Source organism: Cylas formicarius, unplaced genomic scaffold, assembly GCF_029955315.1.
Source record: "Cylas formicarius isolate icCylForm1 unplaced genomic scaffold, icCylForm1.1 PGA_scaffold_10__41_contigs__length_53128322, whole genome shotgun sequence".
Taxonomy (NCBI): domain Eukaryota; kingdom Metazoa; phylum Arthropoda; class Insecta; order Coleoptera; family Brentidae; genus Cylas; species Cylas formicarius.
Window position 1 is genome coordinate 44450255 of NW_026844214.1, and position 23385 is coordinate 44473639.

At 34.6% G+C, this 23385-nt stretch overlaps 4 protein-coding genes across 7 annotated transcripts in view; 2 read left to right on the top strand and 2 right to left on the bottom strand.

Annotated features, from left to right (window-relative positions):
• The window catches only part of LOC132708277 (protein madd-4), a 535295-nt gene that overhangs the window by 120231 nt on the left and 391679 nt on the right, over window positions 1-23385 (bottom strand). The gene's annotated exons all lie outside the window — the stretch shown is intronic.
• On the top strand, window positions 3292-5262 carry LOC132701144 (uncharacterized). The gene is made up of 2 exons (XM_060668852.1): window positions 3292-3515; window positions 4659-5262. The coding sequence occupies exons 1-2, from the start codon at window positions 3498-3500 to the stop codon at window positions 5211-5213; spliced, it is 573 nt and encodes a 190-aa protein (XP_060524835.1). The 5' UTR covers window positions 3292-3497; the 3' UTR covers window positions 5214-5262.
• On the top strand, window positions 9872-13562 carry LOC132701195 (elastin-like). Its single transcript, XM_060668941.1, has 2 exons — window positions 9872-10005; window positions 13093-13562. Exons 1-2 carry the CDS (start codon window positions 9952-9954, stop codon window positions 13468-13470), a joined length of 432 nt encoding a protein of 143 aa, XP_060524924.1. The 5' UTR covers window positions 9872-9951; the 3' UTR covers window positions 13471-13562.
• On the bottom strand, window positions 20736-23205 carry LOC132701199 (uncharacterized). The gene is made up of 2 exons (XM_060668957.1): window positions 23119-23205; window positions 20736-21444 (listed from the first exon to the last, which is right to left on the bottom strand). The coding sequence occupies exons 1-2, from the start codon at window positions 23128-23130 to the stop codon at window positions 21088-21090; spliced, it is 369 nt and encodes a 122-aa protein (XP_060524940.1). The 5' UTR covers window positions 23131-23205; the 3' UTR covers window positions 20736-21087.

Genomic DNA, 23385 nt, shown 5'->3' on the forward strand with positions numbered 1-23385 from the left:
ATAATTTGATGAAATTAATATTACACATGTAGGTACTTAGTTATATTCACTCACTATCTTCATTAACATGTTGTGGAATTGGTAAATGAGGCTCACAGAGCAATGTTCTGACTTCTTCACCTAAAGACTTCGAAGAGCGGCGCATTTGATGTTGCTCTTGAGATACATCAAGGTATTTAATAAATCACACATGGTTTTTCACGAAACATTTTCCCCGTTTGGCAACACAGCAGTTTTTTTTATGTCCGCACCATATAGCAATATCTTGTGAATGCTAGATAGCATGTAGTACGATGATCTAATTAAATCTTACCAGCTTCATAACAATATTTCCAAAAGGCATAAAAATAATGGCTAGCTTCCTGATCAGCCCTTATTGATACCTGTTATAGACGATGCTAGACTGCGGTTCTGAAAAAAGCGCCCAGCTGTGTTGCCATTATTTGTAGTGCCATAGCCGGGTTTTTGCATATCTACTAGAAGATTCATTGTTTTTGTCAAGAAGCCGATTATTTGTTCTTCCTTTCTTCCAAATTTTTTTTATTCCAGGTTGTGAATTTGTCCCTTTTTGCAGTCAAGTCTGTCTGCGCTTAAGATCCACTCGAAGCATCGAATCCTATGCATGTAAAATTGACAATTCATATTCGTAAAACCTTTCATTGGCATTCAGCGTTTTCAGTTTCTGTAAGCGGATTTCTGCACCTATCATCGACAAACAAAATTTGTGTTCAATGACCATATGGCTCAACGACCTCTGTTGGAGTAATGTTTCGTATTTGTTCGTTGACTTTTTGCATTTCCTGTTTGATAAGAGGTCTATTTTCTTTACTAAATAGGAATTTAATTGACCAACAAAATCTTATTGGCGATGGACGAGGATTTGCAATACTATAGGATACTCAACATTCATTTATAACGTCACCACGCAAATCGCATACATATATTCGTCGGTCTTTCTTTCATTATTTTCTATGAATTTCTGTCTGTATGTCGAGTGATCGGAACTTCCGTCACAACCCCACTTATACGTTATTTTGCTATTTTTTAATTGAGTGGTCAATTTTAGATTTTCTATTACATCTTTCAGAACTGCAATGATTCTTCGGACAGTATGATAGACGAGACCTCGTAACCTTATGTCGACAGAAACGTCTGTTACAGAAACGAATGACTCATCGGGGTACATGTTCATCTGGCCCTGAAGATATTCGGGTGCTGGATAAATCTTCTTTCATTTTAGAGGCCTTGGTCTGCGGTGCAATGCTGCTGTAGAACTGCAACAGCATTGCACTTACCAGACTTATACAAACTTACATGTCTAGCAAGTATTAATTCTTCCGTTGTATTTTGCTTGTTTACTTAAGTCAGTGAAATTTTTTGAATATGGCCCAAGTTTCAATGGCCCCACAACAGCGGTCAAATTGTTCTCGTCATTAAAATGTTCTAGAGAAAAGGTAGCATTGAGCCAAAACGTTCATATAACGTTTAACCATTTATCCACAGCCTTACTACATACATTTTGAACACTTTTTTCAGTTTGCCTACATCCAGCATCCTGATAATCAAAGTTTAAAAGGATGGTACTTCAAACATGATTTGAAACTGCTGAACTTTGGTTTGCAGCCTGGCGTCCATTACGCCATACTTCAAGTTCTCTACGTGTTGTTGTCGTCTTATCCAAACATAAAATCCAAAATCAGGTCCTGGCAGCCAATTTTTTGATCAACAGTGGTGAATGAATTATATCTTATGGAAAATAAAAACATGGATCGGATCAGGTGGGGTTATCTATTAAAATGCTTTATATAAACTTTAATAAATATGATAATATCGCTGCTCCGGCAGAACAGTGACCGAACTGCAAAAAGCATAATTTTTCTGGTGAAGCAAAAAACGAAAATGAAATTTTGGTATTTATCCCTAAAACTTTGCATGCATAATTGTAACTTTAAAAACTTTGTATTACTAAGTTTAATATGGACCACTTTAAATAGAATTCAACAAAATGTTTATATCTAAGGATTAATGATGGACTTAACTCCATTTCCGAAAATTTGACATAATATTACAAAATTTAATTTTATGCTAACCCGAAAAAAGTTAATAATATTGTTTAAATGAGCACATACCTTTTGAACCATCACTTGCACGAAGCAATCAATTGTTTTTTCTATTCCCGTCTGTAAAATACCTAATTACTCATCGATCTAGAGTGCGGGAAGCGTCACTTTACCAAGTCAGTTTCGTTTCCCATGATTCCGAGCCACTTCGGACATTTCCGGGATTTTACCGCACGGATTTGGGAGCAATCGGATCTTTTCGGAGATATTTCCCATGCTTTGAATTTTAACGTTTGTCAATTCTGACGGTCGTGTCAGTGAATGTGTTCGTGTTGTTTTGCAAAAATGTACCCAAAAACTAACGGTCGTAGAAAAAGTATAGTATGCAACACATCCGGTAAACTTTTTAACTCGCTCGTTCATTAAAAACTCGTGAGTCAAATGCCGTTTACCGCACTTGCTGCATAATATACTATTTTCTACTCCCGTCTGTAAAATACCTAATTACCCACCGATCCAGCGTGAGGGAAGTGTCACTTATCACGTCAGTTTCGTTTCCCATAAATCTGAACCACTTCGGATATTTCCCGGATTTTACCGGACGGATTTGGGAGCAATCGGATGTTTTCGAAGATATTTCCCACACTTTGAATTTTGACGTTTGTTTGTGTTGTTTTGCGAAAATATACCCAAAAACTAACGGTCGTAGAAAAAGTATAGAAAAGCTATAATTCGCCAAGTTTAAATATAATTTAACAGTTAATAGATTTGACTTGAGTGACGCTAGGTGTGCTGATTATTTCAGGTGAATTTTTCCATATAAATTTAGGCGGTCGAATTTTTGTGTTTTTGGACACTAAATTACCGTAATTACCCATTGTGCGGCTGCCCTGCGCGACACCTGACGTCAGAAACGTCTCGCCGACCACATCAGTGTCCGCCGCTCTGATCGCTTTTAAATGTCATCCGATCGACCGTCGAGCGCCGCCTACTCGATCCCTACAGGAACGCGGAAAATTAAGGTTGGATCGCGTCACAGACGTGAAAAAAAGTGCGTTACGCTCAGCGGCTCTTATTAATCAACCGGCTTGTTTTTATTCTCTGGTTACCACCGCCGACTTGATAATTTTCGATGAGGCAATAACATCGTTGCGTGCTGACTCGGTCGCCTATGACGGAAAAGCGTGTGCAATAAAACCAGGCGAAACGAAAACATAAAAACAAGTTTTCAGGAGGATCCGGTCGAACCGAAACGTGCGAAGGGCCTGTGCGTCGGAAGCAAATTTGGGAAGCGGCGCGGCGGGCGGTCCGCAACCCAATTTCGCGGGGCGTGGACAAACTGCAAGGTTGTCATTAGCGTATATAAATTGGAAACGTGCACCTAATTCGGTATCACTTGTTCGGGTTTGCACAGAACAGCGACAAGGTCTTAACGAAATGAACGCAATCGTCAGTGTGAGTGTGGGTCTGCGCTTATAATGGTTAAACACGTTGGCGGTTTGATTTTTCGTACGATATACCGGGCGTTGAGTGAAAAGCGGGCGCGTAGGAGCCATCGAAGCAAAAAAAAAAAACAAGCGGAAGGTTCACGTCCTTGCGGTTCAGCGCATCTCAATGTGGTGTAGTGTCGTAGAGAGAAGAGGTCTAGTGACGTCATTTTTCGATGTGCGAAATATAAGCGGTGTTGCGCCCTTTACATTTTTTTTAATATATAGGATCATTTTCTTTTGATTTGATTTTGTAGTAATCTTTCTAGCGTATGACGTCACTGGGCTGTATAGTTCTTTCATCAACTCAAAGTCTAAACCGAACGCCGGGTGTAGTTTTTGATCGAATATTTATGGAGGTGGAGGTTTTAGAAGGGCGCGATTGTATTTTTTAAGATTTTATGCTAAAATGTTAATGCTAACACTTAACTTGAATGTTAAGAGATTTTATTTTGGTGCACCATAAGGGTGTGATAAAGCAGCTTTCTTTTCAAAATTCTGGACTTCTACATCTACGTTAAATTGTCTTTAGCATTTATCATGGACAAATTAAAACGTATATATAGAACGGGCATATTATGCAATCCGTAACTGCAACTTTGTAGTTTGACTTGGTATTTATTTCTTAATATGTATTTTTGAATTTCGTTTGTCTTTCAATTCAAAACAATACATATCAGACTCTAGTTCTAGTAATTAATTCACGCGTAGCCGGTATAATATTATTACTTTTTTATCCTGCTATTTTTTCTTTATAATAGTAATGATTCTTTTTTCTGATTGATTTTTTTTTCAAAATTTTTTTTCCTAATTTTCCTCTAATAACATAACATAACATAGCTCCACCCTTTTTGAGAGATCTTTTAGCTGCCCTAAGTGTTTAATAAAGTCGCTAGTAGCATTAAAGAAATTCCAAATATGAATAATGCATAATTCCACATTGTTTCTTTCACTCTATTGTTTCTATTGTGTTACTTTCTATATTCCTTTGTAGGAGATATATTTATTTATATATTATTATTATATTATTTATATATTATTATTTATTTATATATTATTTATATATTTTCTCCTTATTAGAAGCCTTTAACTTAATCATTTCTTTCCTCAGGCTCTCGTTGTCTTGGGTGCCGTGGCTTTCGCCCAGGCAGGCCTCATCGCCCACGGTGGCCTGGTGGCCGCCCCTTTGGCCGTCCGCCTCGTCGGCGAAGGTCATGGTTTGGAAGGCCAATACGTACCAGAGGGCACGGAGAAACTGTACGACGACGGTTCCTATAAGCCTCAGCTGAGAGCAATTCCGTTGGCAGCCTCCCCTTACGGTTTGACTCCAGCAGGTTCAGGCCTTGAAGGCGCGTACGTGCAGGACCTTAACGAGAAGCTCTACGATGACGGTTCGTACAAACCGGAAGCCAGAGCCGTTCCATTGGCAGAATCTCCTTACGGTTTGACTGTCGCCGGATCAGGACTCGAAGGAGCTTACGTGCAAGACCTCACCGAGAAGCTCTACGACGACGGCTCGTACAAGCCCGAGCTCAGAGCTGTCCCATTAGCCGAATCACCGTACGGCTTGACCGTCGCAGGTTCCGGTCTTGAGGGAGCTTACGTGCAAGATCTCACCGAGAAATTGTACGACGATGGTTCTTACAAACCCGAACTTAAGCACTAATTAGTTAAGCGTTAGGATATACGTTGTAAATAAATAGTTTAATTCGATAGGCCTGCACGTGTTTTATTTGTTTTACTAGAAAGCATTAGCATTTTGGGGCACAGCGTTCAAAATCCAGGGTATAGAAGAGAGACTATTAATCGTAATCATAAAGGAGAAAAAAATATCCATACGACAATGTATGTGAGTGAAGAAGTAGAAGAATAGTATTTAAAACCGAAAATATCGCCTTTATGAATCTGGCCTCTAGCAAAGATAAAGTCTATGCTATTATTTAGAATTTTACCTTATGATGTATACATATATACATATATATACAGCCCCCCCCCCTCCTCTGACGTTTGAAGCGTTTGATATATTGCGATGAAAGTTGGATTGGTATTATATGAGACAATTATCTACTCTTTTAACTAAAAATAACAGTTCCATTAGTCAAAATGACGGCTTGGCATAGTTTCGCTTTATTTTTTTTATTCTTAATTTAAACATCGACTTCGGACACTCTCGATTAATTCATTTTTAAATGTCGACCAATAATCTTTTAGCGAACCTATTAATTTATTTTTTGCTCATTCTTTAAATTCTGCAACGTGGCTTGGTTTTTAAGTTACAATATGGTTGCTAGTTAAACTTAATTACTAATTAAACCACCTGATTAGAAAAACTCAATAAATAAGGTTAAAAATTGAGAAAAGAAGGTAAAGTCTGTTCATAGATATAAGAAAGTGACTAACTGATACGAATCAAGGAAAGACCCGGGCAAGCTGTGAAAATGAAATATGGCCGAACAGGTCCGTAATTTGCTTAGAATTTAATTATTTGGGATACTAAACAATATTTATTTACTTATTTATGTACGTATTTATGTTTAAATCTAAAATACAATTACAAATTATTTTTATTACCTACTTAAATTACTTAAAATTATTCACAAAATATATCAGTATCACTATCGCTATCATCGCCTGTTCTAATTATTATTTGTTCTATATTATTTGCAATATGGATATACGATTGTTCTGCTTTCTCTATATGTTTAACACAATTTACCCAACTTTGTGGAGGGAGGTTAAAAACTTCGGTTTCTATAAGTTTGAGGACATTGGAGTTAACACAGTTGATGTTGGAATTTTCGTCATTGTGGCCGTTTCTTCTAAAGACACGTTCAATGAGAGTCAAATAAACATTGTTTATAACTTTCATAGTCTCAATAGAATAATGTTTTCTATATTTGGGCGGGAAGCATCTCCTGAGATACACTAGATTCGCACATATTTTGCATAATTCGCACACGCTGTATTACACACGAAATAAGAATGATTGCTAATAAACTTAAACTAAGTAGTATACCAAATCAAAGAATATTAAACACAGGTAGGTATAAAATTATTTTCTATTACGGACCACAATTTTACCTGAATTTAAATTCCGAAACTTTAGGTAATAATCTTCTTGCATTGTATGTTAATAACCACCCTTGGCTAATCCCATTCAAATGCAATTGGTCACTTTCTTATATCTATGAACAGACCATACGTCTTGAAAATCAAGATTCGAATTGGGGATAAAAGACCGTGAAATAAAGTATCACATGATCAACTAGTCCGTAAAAAAAAAATAACCGAAACTATGCCAAGTCATCATTTTGATATATAATATTATTTTCATCATATCATCTCAAATTTTATCGCAATATACTAAACGGTTCAAAAGTTAGAGACGGAGAGACGGACTTTATGTCCTCACTGTATATTCAAGACTTTCCTTTAATTGTGTGTTCTTCAAATATTCTTACGTTCTTAACTTTTGAGACACAGTGTGATAAATTTTTCAAGAGAAAATATGTATTTTTTATTATCGAAGAAACATTTCTAAATATCTTTTTGAGATTTACTATATACATTCAAGAGGTATTTTCAGGTGCACACATCTTTCCCAGTGGCGTGTTGTTTTTGATTACTCTGGTAATTTCTAGCGTCTTCTTGCCTTTTTCTTGTCTTGGTACCGTTTTTGCTTAAAATAATTAAATTAAAAGTGTTATATTTTGTCACACTAACTAGATTTTGGACTTTGTCAAATTACGTTGACTTAAAATAAGTTGTTCATTCTCAATCATAGCTTATTGCTCATTCCGTTTTTTAAAAATTGTAATACCTTATAACCAATTCCTCCTTCGAATATTCAACGACGTGTAAACTTCTGTCAGTGGTACCTTCACAATACTACACTAAATCCGAACCTTCAGTCACCAATTATGTTTAAATTTTGAAACCATTTTTTGGGTTAATGTAATGTAAGGACGTCAACAGATTCCTTGAAGAAGTCACTGGTAGAAATAAAAAAATGTGGCCCCGAAAATTCCTATTCATGCAGACAAGGCATAACATATATCAAAGAAAGAAAAAGGAAATGAACCCAATAATTATCGCTGTCAGTACAGCTGATACACCTTAAAGAACAACTTGTATAAAAAAACTAATTGTTCATTTTTAAATAATGAATATCTCGATGCCTTTCGCTAAAGCTGGAAGCTTAAAATCTCCAACAAAAATTCTTACGCAACTGACAACGACTTGGTTTGAACGAGCAACCCGTTATGCATGAACGTTAAATGTTTACTTGATTCGATAGTGGAAATAGCTCAACCGTATAGTTAAAATTAGCACGTTATGCACGAACGAGCCGGGGGTGGGTAAAATTAGACGTGCCCCGCCCGCGATAGGTCATAGGTGGACAGTCTCGGGCCAGGACACGTGCTTCTAAAAATCGCAGACCACACAAATGTCGCAAAAGTCTTCGCACGTTTTTGCTGTCGAGCTTTCGACGTTCGCCACAAGATTGGTTATTTGGACTCTTTTTTGAAGTAACCATTTGTGAAAAATAACTCGGACACCAACTAAAGAAAGCGAATGCATTGAATAATTCTAGAATAAATAAACAAAACTATATCTTATTAATATTCTTTCCCTAACTGAGGCATATTTGCAATACTCGTATGTAAATTTATGCATTTATTATATCAGTTATGCTAATAAGGCAGTAAAATATTTTGCTATTAATTATGCAAAGTGCCCAATGAATTAAATTATTTTTGATGGGTCGTAACTTGGAATGTCTGCGTTTGACATAATTAACTGATTGAGTTTTATTAATTACCGATAGGTATTATACTTCGCGCCTGGTTTATTTGATGTAACTGAAACTAGGAATTTCAACGAATAAAGATAAATAAGTAGTTATGGGTTGCTAAATAATGTGAAACAGTAGATACATTTACAAATCGAAGAAGAAAATTCCATTCACATTATAAAATAACCAATTATGGATTGATCATCCACTGCCAGAGTTTACGGTACCTTAATTATAAGTTGAGAGCTATCGGATGTTTTCAATATATTTTGGTATTTTGACGATTGTCAGTTATGATGGTCACATCATACGTCACTCAGTGAATACCTTTGTGATTTCATTTTCTAGCTATTATTCGGATTCAAGAGAATATTGGTAAACTTGGTTTTTAGAAAAACCTAATATGAAGAAATCTAGAGGAGTTAAGTGCGGGGATCGCACCGGCAAAGACACTTCACTAGAGGTTCCAATCCACTTTTCAGGATATCGCTGCTTTTTGAAACCAGCAGTTATTAAGATAAATTGCCTAAACTGTCTTTGAAATCATTTTGCAATAATTGAAGGATCGTTCTGCGGTTAATAAGTTGTAGTGAATAAATGGACTAGCATTTTAGTTTAGTTTAATATGGTGATACATCGTGCAATTTGTAATAAAAAGTGGAATCAATATAGAGTGTAATTTCTTTATACCATAATGTGGTACCTTAAAAATGCCAATGAAAAGTGTCATTAGTTTTTTGATATCTCGTCAAATAAAGTCAGAAAAATAAATAAAATCGATATAGTCGAAATCGATTTTCCCAAATATCTCGGCAGGCCATGAAACTTTTTCAAGTTTCTAAACGGCATGTTTCAAACAACATAACTTTTTCGTTATTTAACCTAAGCTGTATCTCCAAGAGGCACTGAGATTCTCATGCTTAGGATCCTTTCTTGTGTGTACCCAACGATTTCTAAAATTTCTTATAGTCAGACTAAGCCTTCCGCCACTTTGCTGTCTACGCCACAATGCCCTTGCGTATTAATTGTTTCTAATTATCTTCATGCGTATACGGCGTGAAAGATTAAAATATATAGCATAATAATAAAATATTGGATAATAACATTAGCACAGCGGAACATACCTTATTAGTTTGAAAACGTTAAACGTAAAGGTTTTCAATTCTTTAATAAATTTTCGAATTTTGTTTGGCACTGAGTTCGATAGTCCGTTATAAAAAAAAAACAAAAGCGTTTCATATAAACGCAAGTTCGCGATATTTTTCTTACCTTTCCACTCTCAGAAAACAAACATTTTCGTTCTACATAGATTACGCAATTAGTTCGTTTATTGCGTGCTGTATACTGTCGCAATTTTAATTAAGTAAAGAATCCTTAAAAACTTCTGGACGAACACTAACTATTACGATCGCCCTTACGATACACTTAGCGTGAAGAAACTTCTGCGGAATGTCATCGGAGGTACGTGGAAATGGAAACGCCCGGTATTACATCGCGGCGTTAACCTATATCGGTGAATCTATCGCAAGGAGGAACTGCCCAGTTTCTTGGGGAGCAATTGGGTGTGCAAGGTTATCGAACAAACTATAAAATAGAAGTAATCTGCACGATGTTATCACTTGTTCGCGAGTTTAACGAGAAACGGAATAAGATGAAGTCCCTGGTAAGTATACTTAGTGTCAGAGGGGGGACCGCTTAGCCCCCTTGCCGGGCCGCAGGTACTTTTTTGGGAATAAATTTTTGAATTTGTGCAGCGGTTTTCCCAAGTCATTTTCCTATGTGCTTACGTAAGGTGTGTTTAAGTGTTTCATGTCTTTGTGGTGAATTTCTGCAGCTTTACAAAGTAATATAAAAAAATCATACTGAATTTAATAAATAATAACAATAATATCAAATGAAAATACTGTAAATGCCGAATACCACCTTTCAGGTAATTAAATTCAATTTTTTACATAATGTAAATTAGTGGCCAGCTTAGCTGTTCATCTGATTAACTTTAGCAACAAATAATTTTAGAGATATACTATATTAACTAGAAACTTCTTTGGGTGACGAAAAACAATTTAGTGGACCAACAAAGGTCATTCTTTTTACTCATGGAATAGGCTCCCATTAGTTTTGTTAACAGAAAATATTTTTAATTACATATCGGTATAATCTTTATGAATTTTAATAGCATTAGGCATAAATTAAAGCTAAAAATCTCTTTGGTACCTTGGACCTTAATTATTAATAAGAAAACTTGCGTTTCAATTGTTAAAATAAGGCAAAAATGGATTAATCAAGTTTACTCTGATGCTCGTTGAAGGCAAGAATTATGCCAATTAATTTTTAATCTCAAACACTAGCTAAAACTTGAATGAGCATAGTGTGCAATTGAAAGAACGATGATTGTGTTTGCCGAATTTCATTATTAAACTTTGTTTCCCAAACACTCTGTAAAATAAATTTGAACTACAGTATAATATGTATCAAATTATTCAAAATTGATAACTATAAATTTTCGGTTCTAAAGGATTTTTTTTGCGAGACTTGAATGTGATCTTATATTACAGGTATATGCCGTCCTTTTTCGCCTAATGGAACTTGCAAAATTGGGGTTAACGGGATAAAGTTTGATCTGATATATTGCTGAGATTTGGCAACATAATTTTTAAAGTCCGAGGTTTTTATGGTCCGTTTGTCGCGTCACAGACAATAAGCCTGTAAGCGTGCACATATAGTGACTTATAAATGGTTATTATTATTTTTATCTGATCTAAACATGAACGATCTTATGTAACAGGCTAGTTGATAACATCTGTGCTGCCGGAAAAGGCAGTACAAACAAAATCAGTGCACAAGAAAAGTACAACTGAATCTTTCATTTTGTCGCCATTAAATTATTGCGGGAGTGTATTTGGACCATGCAACTGATAAGTGTGATTATAAACGTATACAGAAATTACAAAACTCGTGTCTGAGGTGATATATATCTCATACACTTTTGGACCCATAACTGGCCAGTCGCTTTTAAAAGATTCTTAAATGTGGCATGGCAACAAAATTTATTGGTGGCAGGTACATAAACGTAAAGGCATACTAAAAAATATTCTTACTATTACTTTTACTGTCTTGTTTCGTATTTAAATAGATTTAATATTATGATTGATTGACTTTGCATTGTTTGTTTGTTTCACTATAATCAGTAATATTTTAGTGTTCATATTTTACAATACTTTTCCCTTATTCCTATCTTTTTCTTTCTTTTTCGTCCCTGTCTTCTGTATATTTATACGTATACTGACGCTGGCTTATAACAGTGAACGGCTAAAATAAGTAAAAAAAATCATTTAAAAATCAGGAATTTCATTTCAAGAAAAATGCTGGCACGCATCCCTCATAATTTTAGGGTAGTCAAAAAGTAGATGTCGATAGCATGTTCCTTTTTTTAAATGGAACATGTTTTTTTTAAATCCATTTTCGAATTCTACGTGAAATTTCCTATTTCGTATCTAATTCTAATTTTTAAATCATATTAATTTTTTGGTTTTTCCTTATGCACTTTTGATTTTAATTATCCAAAGAGGAAAAAATACAGGGGAGTAATATCTGGAGATCTAATATCTTCTATCAATCCACTGTCTTATTTTAATATTCACGCACTTGACGTGCAAAATTGATCAAAAAAATAAGGTCCAATAATTTTCTAAATTTTATTTATTATTTGTTTATTTACCCCACGATTTTTTAATTGTGGATATTTTGCGTTAAACAAATTATAAATTTCTTCTGGAGTTCTCGTTTTGTCTCCATGTAAAGAAAAATTCATATTTTTGTTCTCTTAGTTTTTGTAAATGTAACAATTTCAAAACTTTACTGGTACTTACCCGTTCATTTCAACATTAAATTTCAATGTTATATTTTTTTGCCCATAAAAAGAAAGAGACTTTGAAAAGGGTTTATGTTCCATTCAAAAAAAAGGAACTTGTTATCAACAACTGTTTTTTTGACAAATTCCTGTCTATTTTCCATTTACTGAAGAAAATGTGTAAAAAAAAGATGGATGTGTGCCAGCATTTTTCTTAAAATCCATTTTTAAATGAATTTGTTTCAAATTTTGCCCGTTCACTTTATGTTGCTCCAATATATACACTGATTTATATGTATTGTTGTTTTCTGCGGCTGCATAGATGTAGGACACTAGAACCACTTGATTTTTTATTTTTTTGCTCTACTGGGTTAATAAACGTTGAATTATTAATAATTATTATTTTGATTTGGCAGTTTTTTATTTTTTTTTAACGAATACATGTTAATAATTTTTAAACGATAGCTGAAATTAATTTGTTATTAAAATGTATATTTACAATCGTCCTATTATCTATATTATTATTATTATTTTGTCTTGGTTAGTTCGTATTAACAAAATATCTAAAACTTTAAAGAGATTTAAAAATCAAGTGTAACTACAGAGTATTCTATACCATTCTCCTTAATGTGGACAAAAATTGTATTAAAAAACAAATTAAAAATAATTAACTATAGGCGAACTTTAGTTAAAATGTTTACTATGGAATCATGGAAAAATCTCCTATTTCAATAAAAAATAATAATTCCTTATTGCAATCCGTAAATCTATAAATATTTCAATAGTAGTAACGTGTCTTTAGAATGATCTAATTTGTTATGTCAATGTTTTTCCAGAAAAACAAATAACAACGTTTCCCCAAATATGTTGAGAAATTTAATTTTGCGGCATTTCTTGCAGAGCTTAGCCGTCTTCTTGGTGGTGGTAGCCGCGGCCAGCGCAGGCCTTCACGCCGGCGTCGTCAGCGGATATGGCGCCCGAGCTGTGATCGCAGGCCCAGCAGGAACAGTCGTACGAGGCGGAGTCGCCCACGGAGTGGTCGCCCCCGGACTAGTAGCACCCGGTATTGTCGCTCCCGGAATTGTCACCCCCGGAATAGTCGCTCCCGGAGTAATAGCCGGAGGTGTTATCGCGGGACGCGGTATCTTGGGAGCACCAGGTCTATTGGCCGGCCATGGACTTCTCGCACCCGGATCCGGACTGGAGGGACAGTGGATCCCGGACATCAACGAAAAATTGTACGACGACGGTTCTTACAAGCCGTACTTGTACCATTAGATGCCAAAATTGTGTTACCTCCGATCGTGTAAATAACTGTACGTAGATTTATTTATTGTCTTCACGGGAGAATAAATTCTTATTGAACGCCAGTCGTGTTTTTGTCAACGCGAAAATGTAAATTGTTGGTGGAAACAAGAAAAGGATTTTGCTTTCATACAAATTTTCTTCATAACTTGTGCTTAAAAAATGACCCAGATCTCGAAAAATTGCAGAAGACCTTTTTTATGGAAAATGAAACCAAAAATTTAGAAATGTTTTAATTAATATAACTTATTACTTGAGATAAATGATCTTGCACATTTCTACGGGTGCATTAAAAAGTTTTTTAGAGTGGCAAGTCACGCAAATTGTAGTTAGAATATTAATTGCTGATTTTATCTTGACCGTGGGTCCTTGCAGATATATTTTTTATTGAATAAAAATACTTAACCGTTCCCTCTAAATATTTTTCCAATTAGTGAAACACAATTTCCCGCTAAAAATGTAATGTGGACATTTCTACTGTTCTTGCCGTCACTAGGTACGGTATTTTAAGCTATGAAAATAGTTTATCCTTATTGCACCGCGCCAGGATGAAATACGATAACCATTTCTATGCTAAAGACCCAGCTTTGAGACATTAATATTATCGCTGCTTCATTACGGTTCTTGATCATAAGACCAGACATATAACTGCTTTTAGATTGCCTCAGCATAATACTGCAAATTTTTATAAGTCTTTCGTTGCTGCTAGCAATTGCATTGCCTTGCGCAACCATATCAAATTACAAAAAAATAGAACTGTGGTAGGGAATATAATTTTTTAATATGTTTTATATTTTACTGGAACAAAGTATTATACTGTAAAATGAACGCAGTTTTCTTTTTCGTGTACGAGGCGTGTTCAAAAAGTAAGTTTTATCAATAAGTATTTATTTATTTATCAAAGTAGTATTCAAAGTAATTCCTCCCACTTGTTTTTTCCAAACCCTGAAGCACTTCTGGTAAGCACTAGTAGATCGCTCCAAACCTGCTTCCTTTCATGGGTTTCTTGAGTTTTGGGAAACGGAAAAAATCACAGGGTGCCATATCCGTGAATACGATAGTTGAGTCATGATGGTGTTTCGTTTTTTGGCAAAAAGTTGGATACAAGCAACGATGAGTAAGCAGCTGTATTATCGTGAATATCCATGAATTCTTCGGACGTTTTCTTAGTATTGCTTGTCTCAAACAGCGCATAACTGCAAGGTCTTTATTGGCTGTACGATCTTGCGATAAGAACTCTTGATGTACTACGATAATCAAAGAAAACAATAACCAAAACCTTGACATTTAATCGAACTTGAAGTGCTTTTTTCGGTCTTGGCGATTTTTGTTTCTTCCATGGTTCCTCACCAGTTATGACCTTTTTGAGCATATCAGTAACATCATTGACGTCGTTTAACAGCTCTTGAGCGATGATTGACAGTCCATTTGTTCAAACTTAAGCAATTTCGGGAAAAATTTTGCTTCTATACTTTTTGCTTGTATACTTTTTCTGCGTTTTCTCTTATAGTGATTCGACGATTTTTCACCAGGATATGTTTCACTTATTCAACGCTTTCATCAGTTATTGGCGTGCTGGGGCGTCCAAAACGAGGCTCGTCATCGGCGTCTTGGCCATCTTGGAACAGTTTGTACCACTTTTAAATATTTTTTTTTGCTCAAAGCTTTGCAGAAATGTTTTACATGAAATTTTATGCAAATTCTTCAGGAATTCGCCGAGCACACATGAACATACAACGAACATAACAAACAAAATATAGACAATTGAATGTACGTACCCCGCCCAATTACAAAAGTCACCTTACTTTTTGAACCCTAGTACACTATGCTGCTATGCTTTTCGCTTGCGCGCGCATCTCCTCCCTCTAATAAACGAAGTCATATTTAATTATATCTTTATAATTTTTTGTGGTAGTTTATAAAAATAGTTTTCTTATAGTTACAATATATCATTATTCATTTAATACTTGTCTGTACACCACAGGTATGTTCAGTTCCTGTGCAATCAGTTTTTTTTATAATCGCTGCTTTGTCACTTTTGTCGAACAAGTGCAATGCAGAATTGTTATTGATTGTATATTTCTGCTCGTGGAAAAACATTTATTAAATTAACGATTATAGAAAAACAACGAAAAATATGGCATTTCATTGAAAACCTACGTTTACCTTTACCATCAAGATCATTTTAACATAAGAATTTTATTTTTTATTTATTTAAAAATTTAGGCCAATTTGAAAAACTATTTTCCAATTCATTAAGAGAAAAATAACTAGGAGGCTAACCTCACTTTTATTTATAGGATATGGAAAAGTATTTGGAAAACTATATATAATGGAATACGATGGTAACTTCAAGTTGCTCAACAGACGTAAACAATTCGTTCTTGTCGACAAATTCAGCGACATTCAAGGCACCAAAGGCAGATTATTAGCTTGTGCTCTTATAAAACCTACGGTAAATTGGAATTATGTAAATATTGCAGATAACAATCACACAAAGGCACGAATTACATGCTAACCCCGAAGAATGTTTTTTATTTCGGTCAACCATGTGAAGTGGTGTGCACAATTTTCCCTCGGTCTGAGAAAATTTTCATCTTTTTGGCGTAATTCCAGTCTTCAACTGTATTTTTCGGTCTGGGTGCCGTAAATATTTGCTTTGGTTTGGTGTCGCAGTTCGCAATAAGAACAGGAAGATACAAGTTAAAGATTCGTCTACTAATACATTTGTGTCAGGCAGATCAACCAGCAAGGGGGCGCCTCAAGGTTCCCCTCTTTCTCCATTACTATTTAATATTTACATCAATTCAATTAAAGAAACAATTCTTGAGAACATAAGACTTTTACAGTTTGCGAACGATACCGCCTTGCTGAGTACTGGGATTGATGCCTAAACAATAGTGAATAATTTGCAACTTTGCAAAATTTAAATGAATGTAGGACTTGAGATTAACCCCAATAAATCTGCAGCTATATTTTTTCCCAGGAAGAATTACAATGGTAACTATCTCCCCAGACTCCACCTCAACACTCGAACCATATCATGGAGAAATCCAAAAGTGTCATGGGAGCCACAAATTAGTAACATGATACAGAAAGCTTCAGGTGGGTTCAATACGATGCGATTTATAAGTATAATCTGGTGGGGGGCACATCCCTCTATCATTCTAACCTATTACAAAGATTATGTCAGACCTCAATTGGATTATGGGGCCTCTTTTTTGGGTGGTAGTCCAAGAAAGTCCATTGCTCAATTAAACAAAATTCAATTTGAGGCATTAAGAATTGCTCTGGGGTCTACACCTACTAATATACTTCTGGGGGAAGCAAGTGAGATGGATTTGGAACACAGCAGCCAAATCATTATTGAAAGCCGCCAGTTTAGTGCGCAGTGAAACCTTAGCAGCGGTTAGATGGTTATGTATCACTTATAATGAACAATATTTCCTTTTTCGGAGAAAAAGTATTCCTGCATTTGTGGATGCTTTTGAAAGAGTTGATTCACAGTTAGATCAGTTAGATCCACCAGGAGCCCAGTGTATCCCCGTTTTTCTTATCCACTGTCGAACCTCTTAAGCACTGTTCAAATTCAGGACTTAAAACTAAAAAAGATAGTAAGAGCTCCAAATTATTCGAAATTAAGAAGAGTGAGACTTGGCCTCCTGATTTTCATTTAATTTTTATTTACGCCTCAAAGGATAAAGAAGGCCGTGTAGGTTTTGATGTTTACAACTAAAATACGAACCTTAAAATGGGACAAAGCCTACCAAGTGAACTATCCATTTGCTCTGACGAGATTCACGCTATTGGTCAAGCTCTTGATTGGATTGAATTCAATGACATCAACAAAGCAGTCATCCTTTCAGACTCCAAAAGTGCCCTCGAAGATATCAATAAAACTGGGATGGATGCAAAGTCTAACTACCTAACCTTGCAGGTTAAGAATAAACTAATTACCTTAATAAAAACTCAAAATAAGGACATCCAATTATGCTGGATACCAAGCCATACCAGTATAAAAAAAAACGATATTGCTGACCAGATCGCCAATGCTGCACATCTAGAACCACGGGGAAATATAAAATTGATTTTTAGGGAATTCTTCCTTAAATTAAAGCATAACATCTGGAATGCTTGGAGCGACAGATTGAAGTACATAGGATTAGGGAAAGGAGTTAATTTCTACTCCGTCATCTAAACCCTGGTTTCATAAGCTGAATCTGAATAGAAGAGAAATCACAACTATGTGTAGACTGAGAAGCAACCATTTCTGTTTTCCGGCTCACCTAAATAGAATTAAAGTTAAACCCTCCGGAGACTGTGAATTTGGAGAACTAAGCGATTTAAGTCGTGTTGTTTGACTGTGATTGGGAAAAATCACCACAGTTGTTTCACCGCACTCAGTTGGATTTTGCTGCTAGAATTGTTTGTCGCTTTTTAGATGCATGTGGATTAAAACTTTGAATACTGTTTTCACATTTTCTAATTCCTTCGTCCATTTTTTTTTTGTATAGCCGTGCAGTAGGATGATGGTATCACCCAGATCCTTTTTACAGAGGCATCCTTCATGGAAATAGTTTATTGCGCACCACTATTGAGAAGCTGGCCGAATTGCCTTAGCAGCAGTGGCCAAAAAAGCGTAATTAATAAGAAACCACAGACCAACAATATAAAATGTGCGGCGACAATGCGTTGCCTGTGACAACAAGCATTTTTGTGTGACGCCAAAATCAAAGGGCCGGACCAGCTTCCTAGGATTAATTACCTAGTAAATACAGTGTAATTTATTGGATTTTAAAGGGCAATTAAAAAGATTTCATGTAAATCTCAAAATATGTGAATATTATAATAGTTTTCAAACAAAAATCGTCAAATTCATTTTCCAACGCTACGCTTTATTTAAGTTTGAAATCATTTGAAATTTCTTCAGAATGTCATCTTTGTAACAAATAGAATATTCTATGGCTAGTGCAAAAACATGACTAATTCTAATCTTCAATTTAGTGGAAAAAGAATGAAAATTTCACATCAACCCAAAATTAATGGGTTTTACGCTAAAAGCTTTTTGTTTTCATACGCCACTAAAAATAATTTATAAAAATTGACATTAATATCCAGTCATTGCATACACAAAGTTACCATATCTATATTGTTTTCGTATTAAAATTGTACGGAATTAATTAAATGTATGATAAATTAATGCACCGCTTTTAGATGAACACCGGCTTAATTTCAATTTATCAGAAATTTAAATATATAATTTCATTCAGTGCGTTTCGGTGGCAACTGCATGTGCTGTCGAATATTTTCGAAAACAAAACATTGAATACGATTTATTCGAAAAAGCGTTTTAAACGGCGCCAGAGTATATTTTATAAAATTTAACCCCATCTAAATTAAAATAAAATTAGTGTTCAAATAAATATCTGTCTCTAAAATTTTAAGTGAATTGTGAACCATTATCTCAATACAAATAATTTTGTGTGCTCTCAGTTTAGTAATAACGTTTAAAATTACAAATCAATCGTTGTAATTAATTACTTTTCTAATATAATCTATTCTAAACTGTTTTGTTTACATATGTATGTAAGTTTTTGAATTCCAAAAAGCTATTAAAAATTAAATAAATTTAAATTGTTTTTTAGTTAAATCTTTGCATAATAAGAAATTATAGACGCGAGACATTAAATTAATGTAAACTGTACAGGGTGAGCCAAATTGGAAACTGTAAAAAGGACACTCTCCGTTCTAAAAGATATAAACGAAACCTAATGTAGAGTTTGAAACTAATGGAGCTTGATTTTCATAAAAAAAATTGTAAAAACCATACACGCGGATATCTAGTACGGTTTTAGAATTATAGGGTGTTTTCCTAACTTTTTTAAAAATTCGTAGTAACGTTTTTGTTATAAAAAAATTGTTATTCAGAATTTTGGTCATGCTCTAAAAAACTTTGTAATATTTGCGAAGAATTTGTACCTAAATTTTCTAAAAAGAAAGATTATCTTCCCTACTGGTATACGGCAGATCTCAGATATCTCAAACACTATTATCACCAGAAATATAAAAACTCGATAACTGAGAGCGCTATGCTAACTTTATTCGAGTATCCAAGCGAATAAAGCCAGATGTGCAGGAGACGCATAAAAACTAATTAGTTTCGATCGAAAATTAAATGAAAAATGATGCAACTTCTGTAAAATTTACTACAGGATATGATGGCATTCCAAGCTTCCTTGTTACGAAAAATATTCAATTTGATTATTGTCACGGCAGAGCTTCCTAAATGTTAGAAGATAGCCCATGTGCTAAATTATAGATCAACATAACTCTGAAATGGTACCAGATATTGGACAGAGTTGTACCCCAAGGTTCTCTTCTGGGACCTTTGTTATTTGTTATCTTTACTTCGAATATTATTGATTACATTGAACAGTGTAACATACATCCCAAGATCTGAGGCTGCTGAAGTTTTAAAGAAGTTAAATAGATGTTTAGAAAAATTGCATTATACTCACATAATGGCAGGGTAATGTTATGTTGCTAAATCGGTACCCCGAAATAAGCCTGCTCGGAAAATCATCAAGACCTTTTTGTAAACAAAATTTTAAAAAGAAACTGTTAATGGATATTATGTAGTTTAATTTTTATACTTTTGGTAAATGTAGATGAGCCTTGTCAATTTGATTGCTTTAATTATTGTTCTATTTTGTTAATTTTCGTTTACACCCCAGTATTACCCTTTTCCCAGATTTATTGATATTGTGAATCTATTGTTATTGTTAGCTCATTGACTTATTTATTTATCGATTTTTTTTACATGCTCGGTTAAGTTGCACTCAGGTGCCTTTCGCAGAGCAAAAAATAAAGGCATTTAGCCTACCTCCTTTAGAAAGGGGAGTTTCTCTTTAAAAGTGTCAATTTTTCACAGACACTATAGAAAGAACCTTTCCAAGAGGGAAAGAACATATCTTGCAACAAGTCATGGAAATTCTGATATTAAACAAGTGAATCATGGAGTCCCTTAGGTGTCTTATTTTATTCGCATTATACGTAAATGACCTGTATTACTTTTTTGTTCCTTACTCCTGCGTTTTATCTGCAACTAATATTCATAGCGACATTGATATCCTAAGATATAACTCAAACTTGCTTGAAGATAAGGCTGAAAAACAATCGTCAGGAGACTGACAATCTCAAATTGCAGTTAAAGTGTTGGGCATGTATATAGATGACGCATTGAAGTGAACAATGATATACGTAACGTATATTAATGAATTGATTATTTTGAAAGGAGTTTAAAAGATATCCACAAAAAAATAGTTTTTTTTATATGATAATCCCTGAAAGAGAATAAAATTACATTTTCAAAAATATAATTCATCTGATTTTTTTCCGAGAAAGTGGACGTTTTGGATTTTGAATAACTGGGCTTTGCAGAAAAAAACTGCATAATGGTAATTGCGAAATTCTGATTTTTGTCCACGAATCCCTGGCATAAACAAGTTAGACAAGTTATATAAATAAATATTATATTTACAACGTAAAAAGTATCAGTCTACAAGATGGGCACACCGCGTGAGGGTGTCCTTATCCTTGGTAGGGTTTGTAAGACCCATCGTCGTAATGTTTCTCGTTCAAGTCGGGAACGTATTGACCTTCGTTGCCGCCCCTTCCTGCTCCATCATCCTCGTTCCCTTGGTAGCCGCCATTGCGGGTGAGGTCAGATAACCCCACCAGTCTGGCATCGACCAACAAGCCTGGACCATCGACGTCTTGGTCTTCGTCGCTATCTAGGAATACCGGACTCTCGATGGGACCGACTGCCGCGTTACCTTTGTCTTTGATGATGCCCGCAGGTCCTTTGACTATAGCTCCGTTATCTATGCTGCCGCGCAGTCTGAGCGCGTCAGCGCAGAAAACTCCCACCATCAGAATCACGAAGGTCTGCAATTATTGTTTGCTTTTGTCACTTCATGCTTGCCTGCTTGTCTGTTCTTATTTTTACTTTTCCCTCAATGAATCGAAAATTAAGTTTTGGAAATATGGTATTCTCGATATAATTATTTCAACCTCTATCTCTCTCTCTCCCTTTTATGTTTAAGCTTTTCGAAAAATTGTAACGTTAGAATACGAATTATGTCATTATGTTGAATATTTCAGGTTAATTTATATTGAATTGTAACAATAGGATGTTATCAAATTTTCGCTCCTAAATATCCGCAAACATCATCTGAATTAATTTATTTGATACCATTTCACATTAAGTTAACCAAAATTTACCATTCTTACTATTGCAACTATGTAATTAGGATTAGTATCTCTGAATGTTCGGAATAGGAATGTTAGAGCAACTGCAACTAAATAAAAGTTAGGAAACAGTTAAAAAAGAGGAACATTGATGTTAAGTTTCTGTAGTAACTAGGTAGAACATGTAGGTAGACTATCAGAGACAACCGAATTCGGAAGTGTGACGGAAAATACCATAAATAAAATAAATAATAAATCAAGTTTCAAGATTCATGTTTCTAAAATTATACAAAAAGGTTATTGTAACTTAAGGAACTTATATAAAAACAAACATATTCTTAGCAGAAAGTTAAAAAAATATATTGTCTGAAGCGTTGGTCTTGTACCACCCAAACTATTGCCATTTTGTGTTTGGTCTTTGTTTGTATTTGACCATTAAAGTCAAACTACAAAAAGTGAAAAACTCATGTATTCGTTTCATGTTCAATAAAAAAATCAGACCATGTTAGTGAAAAGCTGAAAGAATTACTCTGGCTTAACATCGCCGATAGATAAAAACTTCACCCAGCCTAGTTTTTACATAAGATGCTCAAAACTGGATACCCGGAATATTTTATGACGCTAGAATAAAAATTATATCATTATGTTGATTATTTCCGAAATAATTTAGCTTAAAATTAGTTGAATTGTAACAATACTATATATCCGCAAACACATGACACACCATCTGATTTCATTTATTTGACACCATTTCACATTATGTCAACCAAAACTTCCATTATTATTATTGTAACTATGTAATTAGCATGATTAGGATTAGGGTTTCGACGATTTTCATTAAGTAAAGTCGGTTCATATAATATAGGAATGTTACAGCAACTACAACTAAATATAAGTCAGGAAACAATTAAAAGAGAGGTACAGTGATGTTAAGTTTCTGTGGTAACTAGGTAGAACATGTTAGGCAGTGACTATCAGAGACAACCGAGTTCAGATGGTAAAATATGGCAGACTTGTTCGACGTGTGAAATAAGTATGATGGAAAATACCATAAATAAAATTTATACATATTTTAGTCAAAAATATTTCCATAAATTGAGTATACTGTAAGTGAAAAATTAATTTCATAGGAGAAAACTTTCTTTTATTTAAAGATAAACATTTCTAGATGCCATATATCATGGAAAGTGCCATTTAAAAAGTTCCAATGGAAAATATTATTCCACTGATTCCTGATTTCACCGATTTTAGCGAAAACATGCGTTCCTTTAGTAGCACCAATATACCGTAATAAAAAAAAACCCACAGCATATTGCAATTATTGTATAATAATATTGTAATAATTAATTGTAACTAATTATTAAGACTTACCAGTGAATGCATTTCGATTGTTCACCTGGTTTCACTTGTGTGATGCCAGTGTGAAAACAGAGAAATATTAAATACGTTTGTCGTAACCTTGCTTCCGTACGTAAGCGATATGTAAAATGGCATTTTTGCTTACAAAATTATTGCGTAATTGAGTAAACGGGAAATTTAAATTCAATTTCTGCCATTTCAAAGACGTCACATTTGGAAAGTAAAATGCAATTATCCCGACAATTCAACGATATTTTTGTTCGAGTTCGTCTTTCGTGA